The following is a 12262-nucleotide window of genomic DNA, read 5'->3' on the forward strand; positions in this document are numbered from 1 at the left end:
TGATACACATATAGAATACAAAATGATTACCACTTTTAGCTTTACTTTTTTTTTTAAAAAGATTTTATTTATCTGACAGAGAGACACAGCGAGAGAGGGAACACAAGCAGGGGGAGCGGGAGAGGGAGAAGCAGGCTCCCCGCGGAGCAGGGAGCCCAATGCGGGGCTCGATCCCAGGACCCTGGGATCATGACCCGAGCCAGAGGCAGACGCTTAACGACTGAGACACCCAGGCGCCCCTTAGCTTTACTTTTTAAAGCCAAAATGAACAAACAGAAAAACGCAAAGTGGCTGTTGCCAGAGGGAGCACAGGGGAGTAGGGGGATGGTCGAAATAGGTAAAGGGGATTAAGAGGTATAAACTTAGTTATAAAATAGAAAAGTCACAGAAATGAAAAGTACAGCATAGGGAATAAAGATAATAATATTGTAGTAATTTTGTATGGTAACAGATGATGACTATACTTATTGTGATGAGCACTGCATAATGTACAAAATTGTCAAATCACAAGGTTGTACACCTGAAACAAGTATAACATTGTATATTAACTATACTTCAATAAAAAAAGTGAAACTCTGCTTAGAATCTTCAGACCAAGAGAAGCAGAAAAATTATCAGAGAAACAAAAGAAAAGGATAAGTCTATTAGAAAAATATGTATACCTGGCACTAAAAACCAGATGAGGAAAAGCAGAGACCCTTACAAACACCTCTAGGACAGGCTGAATCCCACCCTCCAAGAAGACTTGAGATAAATATGGCTAGTTCCCAGAATGTGAAAGGGTACAACTAACGGCTGTCTCTATGTATCCCGCTACTACAGGATAGGTGATTTAGAAAGTTGTGTGCTGCTAAGGCGCACAGAAAGACCAAACTCCAAGAAATGCTTCTCTGTGAAGCAACTTGATTCTTACTCAAAAAGAGCATTGTGGCCTCCAGAGCAGAGAAATTTCTGCAGCATGAGGTGGTACGGATACTTCCTCTCATCAAACAGCATTGGGGATGTAAAACCAACTGAACAGATGAAGAATGTCAGCCTGAAAGGGGGGAAAAAGCAAAATTTTAGCCTTCTCTGAGGCAGTCACAGAAGCGGTGGGAATTCATGTAGCTGCCTAGAGTAAAATTTAACATTGCACTGAAGTGACTGAGAGACTGACTGGAATTCAGGTGGGTGGCTGGCTAGTCTGGTTATTAAAACTTCTAAGGCAAAAAAAGGTGACAGTTCTCACTAAAAAATACAAGGTTACTGAAATACAGTTTGATCATAAATGCTTTAAAAATCTCTATATTCTAGACTAAGAAGAACCAAGACAAGTACATTAAACTGCATGTAGGCTACACATCTAGAGTTAACAGGGAACCTTTCAAGTCCTCTAGTTTAGTGGCTCACTCTCCACTAAGTAGAAAAGGAACCAGTTAGATTCTATATCTCAAGTAGAACTTACCTGAAGCGGGGAGTAGGTGTATATGGTGGAGGTTGCCAAGACAAGCCCTTTGTGAGGAGCTTAGTGAGGGCTGAGGCTGTGGATCGAGCAGCAGGTGTTGGTGCTGTGGTGGTGCTGGCAGCATGATGGCTCCTTCTCTGGCGGACAGGAGACCCCACACAAAGTTTAACAAGGAGTCCAAAAAGCTCAGCGAGCGCTCGGCCTAATCTGGAGGATGCTGGAAACCAAGTCAGAATAAGGCATGAGAGTATGCTGAGAATGGTTTCATTATAACTGAATAACATCACTGTCAATACATTTTTATGACTGACCACTTCCTCCCAACACCTGGGAAACACTTGGACTTGCTTCTACATAGGACAATCCAAAAAGGAAGTTCCACAGAGAATAAATGCCTCTTTTAAAGGCAGGAGACAGAGAAGTATATTGGCACTTGATATATAACAAATGTGAAAGACAAATAAGATAAACACACTGTTAAAGGAGGTACAGAGTTGAAACCACCTTTGTAGAAGAAGCATCAATATGAACCAGTTAAATGAACAGAATCACTTAAAATGCCTACAGAACTTTAAAAATAGCAAAACTGTTAACCACTTAGACCAGGAAAGAACATCGTATATATTGTCTGATCACAACATTAAATATACGATCCCCAAAGGAAAAAGATCGCTAGGAAAAGCATAAAAATTTTATTAAGTGGCTTTCTTAATATTAATTAATTTACAGAGAGACTGTGCATGTGTACGCATGAGCAGGGGAGGGGCAGAGAGGGAGCATCCCAAGCAGGCTCCATGCCCAGCACGGAGCCTGATGTGGGGCTTGATCTTATGACCTGAGCTGAAATCAAAGGTCAGACCCTCAACTAACTGAGCCACCCAGGTGCCCCACCAAAGGCCATTTTCTGCTTGCTTTGGGGCAAAGCTCCAGATTCCCAGGAGTTAGGTCTTCACCTTCCTCTACATTAAGGTGTCGGAAAGTGGCAAATATTAAGGAACATACAAAACAGGTTCCCCAAACATTGATATTACATTAAGGGGCAAAAGAAGACAAAGACAGATCAGTGCACATCTTTAATACAGTCTTATATCATGTTAATGTAGTCTTTGCAGAGCTGCCAAAATGACATTATTAAAACATGAATTAACCATGTCATTTGCCAGCTGTATTTAAGGGAAAGAGAAAGGAAAAGGGAGACTGGGTGGAGTAGCCAAACAGGTAAGAGTAAAGCAGGAGAGTTTAATACCACAGAAACCAAGAAAAGAGCATTTTGAGGTGATGGGCTGACTATCATGTTGCAGACAAGTGAGAAGGGGACTGAAGAGTATCCAATGGACTTAGCAACAGGTCACTGGTGAGTCATTTCAGTGGAATGGTAAGAGCAGGAGCCATTTGCAGTAGTTGAAGAATGAGTAGCAAGGAAGGAATTAAAGATACCGCTTTCAGGAAGCAAGTCTCTTATCCCTGTATCCCTAGAAGTTAGTACAGAGCCTGTCACATAGTAGATAGCACCTGAAAATAAGCCACCCAAGTTTATAAGTTCTTTAAAGGAAACAACAGAACCAGACCAATTGAATTTGTTTAAGAACTGGTTAAGGCTCTGAAAACCAGAAAAGGGAGTAGAATGAAGAAAATCACTTACCTGACAATAAAGGCTTGATCTGCTTGATTCTTGCAGCCATAGCAGGTGTGATTTTAGATTTGCCTTTAGAGTCTGAAGCAGTAGGTTCATCTGTCTCCATGGGAGCCAATGTGTCACCATCAAGTCCAATGCCTTCTAATAAGCCCTGGGTAGAAGCATCCATACTTGCAGCTGTTCCATCCTGTTCCCCATCTGTAGACATAAGAGGGGAGCAATAAGACCATGTTGAGTCATCACTTACCTGGTTCCTTGTCCTGAGAGTCACAAGAAAGAGCTACCTATGGTGCTTGTTACTCTTTAAAAATGTCCATTACTTCCTAAATCTGAAAAGGAAAAACAAAAACAAAACATAACTACTGATATGCTCCTTTCCTTGGAGCCCTTCTAGGTAGCCAATACTGACATCTTCCAGCAGGAGCATATGAACTGTTTTAACCCAGGGCTACCCTGCAAAACCATAGGCACTGTATGACATAGGGAGCACCATTCACATAGACTACAATGTGCGTGGTGTTCCCTGCCCTCCAGCCAATGCTGTCAAGGTGAATATTCTGTTAATATTTTATGGCTTGTCAATAAACTCAAATTAAACATCACAGATTGCCACTGGAGAAATATATTTTATGGCATTTAAGATTTTTGTGTATGAATGTGAGATGTATCTTTTTTTTGGTGGAGATATGCATGCTCTTATAACTAATAATCAGATTTAGACAAACTTGTAATAAAACACATCACTAAGTGTTCTTTGTAATGTTCTAAAAAAGAACTAGGTGGAAATGGAATCATCTTTTTAAATGTGTGAAAGAAATTGCTGGAAAAAAATATATCCAGATTATTAGGTGAAGCAATTCTTTGACACGGAATCTAATTTTATTCATACTTCTTAGTAAATTATTTATTTTTTCCTTGATTCAAATTTGGTTTATTTTGACTAAATTTGAGGTTCTAATTTTTGGTTTGGTCCATTTTCTCCAAATTTAACTGGGCCAAAGGTTTGTGTTTATTAATTCTCTCCCATAATAACTAGCTGTCATATAAATCCTTTATCTGTTCCTTAAGCATTTCCCCTATGTTTAGTAACCTAAATACAATTTTTAAGCATATCCTATCAGTTTTTATACACAGAATTGTCTTGTTTCCTTAATAGTTTATTAAATTTATTTCTTCCTTGAGATAATATAAGGGGAAAAGTTTTTATTTTAGGTTTGTTGTATTAAGAGTCTGAAAATTGTGTATAGTTTCTGCTTACTGCAATTTGTGACTTTACTGTGATATGACACAAAAGCTATTTTCTAAAATATCACTGTACAGGGTGCCTTGCTGGCTCAGCTGGAAGAGCCTGCGACTCTTGATCCTGGGGTTGTTGAATTTGAGCCCCATGCTGGGTGTAATTACTTAAATTAAAAAAATTAAAAAACAAAACAAAACACTATACAAGGAGAAGCTTGGAAAGATGGCAGAGTAGGAGGACCCTGAGCTCACCCAGTCCTACATTTACAACTAGGTATCATCCACATCCAAGTCATTAAACTGAAGAACAATCTGAAGGCTGGCAGAACAAACTCCACAACTAAATATAGAGAAGCAGCTGCATCTGAAAGTTTAGGAAGGTCAGAAAGGCAGAAGGAGGCTGCCCACTGAAGGGAGGGAGCTGGGCACATAGCAAGGGCAGAGAAATGGGCACTTGCACTAAGAAGCTCAAACGGGGAGAGTAATCCCCATAATCTGGCTTTAAAAATCAGAGTAGCTGAATTTCGGGAGTTTGTAAAACCACTGGGACTTGGGAGTCTGGAGTTTTAAAAGTAAGACGACTTAGCACTAGACCAACTATCACTAGGTCACCACCCTTAAAGAGACAGCAGTCTGTATGAAGAAGTAACATAAAAACGGCAGTTTAACACAATGCTGAGGGCAATCGGGAAGACAGATCTGTTGATATTGATTTAGGAGCATGTTGGGAGATTTCTCCGAAAAGGAGAGAGCTGGTGGGAGCCATTCCCCACCCCACCTCCCTGCCCCCCAGCACTAACACAGAGCACCCTGCAGGAGGCGAGGCTGTACAGGCAAGTGCTACCTAACTTGCTAGCAGTGCACCACAGCCACGAGGTCACCTGAGGACTCACCTACTCAGGGCAAATTCTGTTAAATCCGCACATACCCTACCTAGGCATGTCCGTAGCCGCTTCAGTGTTTTGAGGAACCTGGCATAGGACTAGTGGTCCAGTGCACATTTTCCTAACACCGCCTTCCAGCTTTTAAGTTCACCAGTGGACATGCCCCTCAGAGCTAGCCTGCCTAGGTCCCACTAACATTACAGAGAGCAAGTACAGCTCACAGAAGGCAGAGTCAGTGCAAATGGCTGCACAGACAGGAAAAATAACTTAGACAAAACAGCAAGACATAAGCATAATATACAGGATACTCTCCTGAAGTACCATGTTCTGGTGAACAGGGCACACTGCACTCCAGGGCATTCTAGGACTGCTTCTTCATAAAGTCACTACTTTCAAGAGCAGAAGACACAACTGACTTAACACAGAGAGGCAGACAAAATAAAGAGACAGAGAAATTTATTACAAATGAAAGAACAGCTTAAGGCCACGGCCAAAAATCTAAGTGAAACGGATATAAGTAACATGCCTGATAGAGAATTTAAGGCAATGATCATGAGGATACTCACTGGACTTGAGAAAAGAGTGGAAGGCATGAGTGAGACCCTTAACACAGAGATAAGGAACAACACAGGAGAGATAAAGGGTTCAATAAATGAAAGGAGAAACATGCTTGATGGAACAAACAACAGTATGGAAGAAGCAGAGGAACAAACTAGTGACCTAGAAGACGACAGCAATGGAAAGTAATCAAGCTGAACAAAAGAGAGAAAAGATTTAGGCAATAGGAGAATAGATTTATGGAACTCAGTGAGTCCATCAAACATAGTAACATCTGTACTATAGGAGACCCAGAAGAAGAGAGAGAAGGGAGCAGAGAATTTATTTGAAGAAGTAATAGCTGGAAACTTTCCTAATTTGAGAAGGAAACAGACATCAAGATCCAGGAGGCACAGAGAAACCCCAACAAAATCAATAAACGCAGATCAACACCATGACATACTGTAATTAAAGTTGCAAAATATAGTGATAAAAGAGAAAAATTTAAAAGCAGCAAGATAAAAGAAGTCATTAACTTACAAGGGAAAACCCAGAAGGCAAGCAGGAGATTTTTCAGCAGAAACTTGGCAAGCCAGAAGGGAGTGGCATGATATATTCAAAGTGCTGAATAGGAAAAATCTGCAGCAGGAATACTCTATCCAGAAAGGCTATCATTCGGTTTGAAGGAGAGATAAATAGTTTCCCAGACAAACAAAAACTAAAGGAGTTCACGATCACTAAACCAGCCCTGTAAGAAATATTAAAGAGGACTCTATGAGTGGAAAGGAAAGACCAAAAGTGACAGTATCGAGGAACTCACCAAAAAAAGGATTTAAAATATAGTAATACATACCCTAAAATGTGGGGAGGAAAGAACGGGTTCAAACTTAAACTGCTATATGTAAAAGATGTTATATACAAATATAATGGTAACCGTGTATCAAAAACCACTAGGTAAATATGCAGAGAATAAAGAGGAAGAAATCCAAATATTTCACTAAAGAAAATCAGCAAACTGTGAAAGAGAGAGAGACAAGAAAGGATCAGAGAAAATCTCTGGAATCAACCACAAAACAAGTAATAAAATGGCAAATACCTACCTACCTACCTATTGATAATTATACTTTGAATATAAATGGACTAATAAACACTCCAGTCAAAAGACAGGGTGACAGAATGGATAAAAAAGGAAGACCCATCTATATGCTGCCTACAAGAGACTCATTTTAGACCTAAAGACACCTGCAAATGGAACATGAGGGGATGGGGAGAAATATTTATCATGCAAATGGTTGTCAAAAGAAAGCCGGAGTAGCAATACTTATATTGGGCAAAATAGACTTTAAAACAAAGACTGTAATGAGACAAAGAAAGACACTATATAGTAATAAAGAGGACAATCCAACAAGAAACAATTGTAAATATTTATGTACCCTCGTAAGAGCACCCAAATACACAGATAATAACAAACATAAAGGAACTGATCAACAGTAATACAATAATAGTAGGGGACTTTAACACCCCACTTACATCAACAGATCATCTAAACAGAAAATCAACAATAATGGCTTTGAAATCGCACACTGAAGCCAGATGGATTTAATAGATATATCCTGAACATTCCATCCTAAAACAAAATAGAATACATATTCTTTATAATTACATATGTAACAGTCTACAGAACATACCACATATTAGTCCAGAACACTAGGCCTGAATAAATTCAACAAGATTGAAGTCATACCATGCATATCTTTTCAGACCACAATGCTATGACACTAGAAGTCAACCACAAGATAAAATCTGGAAAGATCACAAATACATGGAGGTTAAAGAACATGCTACTCAACAATAAATGAGTCAACCAGGAAATCAAAGAAGAAACAAAAAAGTAATTGGGAACAAATGACAACACGATGGTCCAAAATCTTTGGGATGCAGCAAAAGCAGTTCTAAGAGGGAAGGAAGTACATGGCAATACAGGCCTACCTCAACAAGCAAGAGAAGTCTCAAACAACCTAACCTTACACCAAAAGGAGCTAGAAAAAGAACAAGACCGAAAACCAGCAGAAGGAAGGAAATAATAAAGATTAGAGTAGAAATTAATGATACAGAACTAAAGAAACAATAGAACAGTTCAATGATACCATGAGCTGGTTCTTTAATCCTCTGTCAGACTTGTTTAAAAAAAAAAAACAGACTCAAATAAAATCACATACGAGAGAGGAGAAATAACTAAAACCACAGAAATACAAAAAATCATGAGAATGTTATGAAAAATTATATGTCAACAAACTGGACAACCTAGAAGAAATGGATAAATTCCTACAAATATATCAACTACCAAAACTGAAACAGGAGGAAATAGAAAATTTCTGATAACCAGCAAAGAAATTGAGTTAATAATCAAAAAATTCCCAACAAACAGAAGTCCAGGACTGGATGTCACCTGTGAACTCTTTAAAGAAGAATGCCAGCATTATCCTGATTCCAAAACCAAAGACTCCACTAAAAAAAGAGAACTACAGGCCAATATCCTTGATGAACAGAGATGCAAAAATTCTCAATAAAAATACTAGCAATCTGATTCAACAATACATTAAAAAAAAAAAATTCACCAGGATCAAACGGGATTTATTCCCGGGCTGCAAGGGTAGTTCAACAACCACAAATTCAGTCAATGTGATGTATCACATCAATAAGAGAAGATAAGAGCATATGATCATTTTAATAAACGAAGAAACAGCACTTGACAAAGTACAACATCCATTCATCATAACCTTCAAGGGGCGCCTGGGTGGCTCAGTTGTTTAAGGGCTCGACTCTTGATTTTGTTTCAGGTCCTGGGATAAAGCCCTGCAATGGGGCTCCGTGCTCAGGGAGGAGTCTGCTTGAGGATTCTCTCCGTCTGCCCCATCCTGTAGCTCATGCTCTCTCAAAATAAATAAATCATAAAAAAAAACCCTCAACAAAGTAGGCTTAGAGGGAACATACCTAAATATAATAAAGGCCATATACGAAAAACAGAGCTAACATCATCCTTAATGGGGAAAAACTAAGGACATTTCCCTTAAGGTGAGGAAGACAAGGATGTCCACTCTCACCACTTTTATTCATCATAATACTGTAAGTCCTAGCCACAGCAATCAGACAAAAAAAAAAAAAAGGCATCCAAATCAGTAAGGAAGAGGTGAAACTTTTACTATTTGCAGATGACATAATACTATATATAGAAAACCCTATAGACTCCACTAAAAAATGCTGGAACTGATGTACGTATCAATGAAGTCACAGGATACAAAATCAATGTATAGAAATCTGTTGTATTTCTATACACCAATAATGAAGCAGGAGAAAGAAAAATTAAGAAAACAATCTCATTTACAATTACACCAGAAATAACATACCTAGGAATAAACCTAACCAAAGAGGTCAGGAACTGTACTCTGAAACCTATAAAACACCAATGAAAGAAATTCAAGATGACACAAAGAAATGGAAAGACATTCCATGCTCACAGATTTAAGAACAAATATCGCTGAAATGTCTATACTACCCAAAGGAGTCTACACATTTAATGCAATCTGTATCAGAATACCAACAGCATTTTTTTACAGAACCAGAACAATCGTAACATTTGTATGGAAACACAAAAGACCGTGAAAGCAATCTTGAAAAAGAAAAAAAAAAAGCTGGAGGCATCACAATTCTAGATTTCAAGTTATATTATGAAACCGCGGTAATCAAAAAAGTATGGCAGTGGCACAAAACCAGACACATATATCAGTGGAACAGGGAAGAAAACCCTGAATTAAACACACAACTATATGGTCAATTAATCTTCAACAAAGGAAAGAATATCCAATGGGAAAAAAGACCGTCTCTTCAATAAATGCTAATGGGAAAACTGGACAGCAACATGCAGAAGAATGAAACTGCACCATTTTCTTACACCATACACAAAAATAAATTCAAAATGGATTGAAGACCTAAATGTGAGACCTGAATGTATAAAAATCCTAGAACAGAACATAGGCAGTAACCTCTATGACATCAGCCATAGCAACTTTTTTTTTAGATAGGTCTCCTAAGGAAAGGGAAACAAAATAAAAAACTATTGGGACTACATCAAAATAAAAAGTTTCTTGCACAGTGAAGGAAACAATCAACAAAACTGAAAGGCAACCTACAGAATGGGAGAAGGTATTTGCAAATGACATATCTGATAAAGGGTTAATATCCAAAAAATGTAAAGAACTCATACAACTCAATACCCAAAAAACACATAATCCACCTAAAAAATGGGCAGAAGACATTTCTCCAAAGAAGATATACAGATGGCCAAAAGATACAAGCAAAGACGTTCATCATCACTTACCATAAAGGAAATGCAAATCAAAACAAATAATAAACAAAAGGTGTTGTTGAGGATGTGCAGAAAAAGGAACACTCATGCATTGCTGGTGGGAATGCAAACTGGTGCAGCCAACTATAGGGAACAGTATGGAGGTTCCTCAGAAAGAACAGAACTACCCTATGATCCAGCAACTGCACTAGTAGGTATTTACCCAAAGAATACAAAAACACTAATTCAAAGGGATACATGCATTATAGCAGCATTATTTACAATAGCCAAGATATGGACTGATGAATGGATAAAGAAGTGGTGGCCTATACATACAATGGAATACCATTCAACCATAAAAAAGAATGAAATGTTGCCATTTTCAAGGACATGGATAGACTTAGAGTGCATAATGCTAAGCAAAATAAGTCAGAGAAAGACAAATACCATATGATTTCACTCCTATGTGGAATTTAACGACAAACAAGCTACGGGGGAAAAAAGAGAGTGACAAACCAAGAAACAAATTCTTAATTATACAGAACTGATCATTACCACAGGGGAGGGTGTCAGGGATATGTTATATTATATAGGTAATTGGGATTAAGGAGTGTACTTGTCTTTATGAGTACTGGGTGATGTATGGAATTGTTGAATCAGTTTATTGTACAACTGAAACTAATATAACACTGTATGTTAACTGGAATTTTAAAAAACTTCAAAATAAAAATAAAAATTTAGAAAAATAGATTAAATATGCAATCAGAAAAAGTAAATAGCACTGTCCGATAGAAATAAATGAGCCACATAATTTTAAATTTTCTAGTAGCCACATTAAAAAGTAAAAACAGATAATTTTTAATATACTGCTTAACCCAATATAGTCAATTTTTATTTCAAGATATAATCATATATAAAAATTATTGAGTATACATTTTTATACTCAGGATTTTTAAAAAACAGGTATGTATATAAAATATACTTAGAGTACATCTCAATTCAGACATTAAATTTTTTTTAAAGATTTTATTTATTTATTTGACAGAGAGAGATGAAGCTAGAGAGGGAACACAAGCAGACGGAGTGGGAGAGGGAGAAGCAGGCTTCCTGCAGAGCAGGGAGCCCGATGAGGGGCTTGATCCCAGGACCCTGGGATCATGACCTGAGCCGAAGGCAGAAGCTTAACGACTGAGCCATCCAGGTGTCCCAGACATTAAATTTTCATAAAAATAACTGACCTACATTTATTTCATACAATTTAGCTGAAAGAAAAATACATTCACATACCAAAGTTGTTCTAAACATACTTAAAAGCCTTCTAACTGTACAGAATAACACTAGTTATATAAAAATTAAGAATTCAGTTTTTTCCATCCAATCTATCACCCCATCTTAACTACATCTTTAACAACCCTATTTCCAAATAAAGTCACATTTTGAGGTGCTGGGAGGGAGTTAGTGCTTCAACACAGTATTTTTTGTGTGTGGTGGGGAGACACACACAAATCAACCCAATAAACCCTCCCCCTTACAAAAGGAAATAAAGAAAAAAAAAAAGAGCAAGTGGGAAGACAGAAAAGGAAGGAAGGAGGAGGGAGGGAGAGCAAAAGGAAAAAAATCCAACTTTTTAGTTATACTGGCCACATTACAAGTGTTCAACAGTCAACACGTGGCTAGTGGCTACCATATTGAACAGTGTGGTTCTAAAGTGTTCCACAGCCACTTAAAACAATCATTTGCCATTTTTAACAGTAAAATTAAACTTCTGAAAAATAAGCATACAAAAATTAAGAGTCCCGCCATAGCCTTCAATACAGTAATTTCTAGGAATTAATTTTCCATTTGCATAAAACTATATAAAAAGATACTCATATTTCAAAATAGTATGTTAGAAAACTTAATAGGGAATGGTTAATTCACAGACCCTTTACATGGCACTTAATGTTAAGTAAAAAGAGATCCATAAAATATTATCTCTAAGATAGATAATCACAACTATGCTAATAAAATGTATCCCTAGGGAGAAAGACTAGGCATATAGTTCCAAAATATTGTTTATTTGTGGTACAAATGTGATTCTTTCTACTACAACTTGTAACTTTTACCATTGTGTATATACATTTTATAGAGAAAGTGAAAATAATTTTAAAATAAAAATGAAAGGAAAAAAATTGAGG

The 12262-nt window shown here is 37.6% G+C and overlaps 1 protein-coding gene across 10 annotated transcripts in view; it reads right to left on the bottom strand.

The window, feature by feature from the left end:
* Positions 1 to 12262, bottom strand: part of HUWE1 (HECT, UBA and WWE domain containing E3 ubiquitin protein ligase 1) — a 162700-nt gene that overhangs the window by 52890 nt on the left and 97548 nt on the right. For all 10 annotated transcript variants that reach the window (XM_028092893.2, XM_088028778.1, XM_028092891.2 and 7 more), the window contains 3 exons: positions 3087 to 3278; positions 1445 to 1661; positions 914 to 1036 (listed from right to left, as the gene is read on the bottom strand). In XM_028092893.2, the coding sequence (XP_027948694.1) occupies positions 914 to 1036; positions 1445 to 1661; positions 3087 to 3278 (532 nt within the window). The remainder of the gene's footprint in view (positions 1 to 913; positions 1037 to 1444; positions 1662 to 3086; positions 3279 to 12262) is intronic.

Source organism: Eumetopias jubatus, unplaced genomic scaffold, assembly GCF_037043125.1.
Source record: "Eumetopias jubatus isolate StellerSeaLion01/CBP00866 unplaced genomic scaffold, mEumJub1_p1.0 scaffold_11, whole genome shotgun sequence".
Taxonomy (NCBI): Eukaryota; Metazoa; Chordata; class Mammalia; order Carnivora; family Otariidae; genus Eumetopias; species Eumetopias jubatus.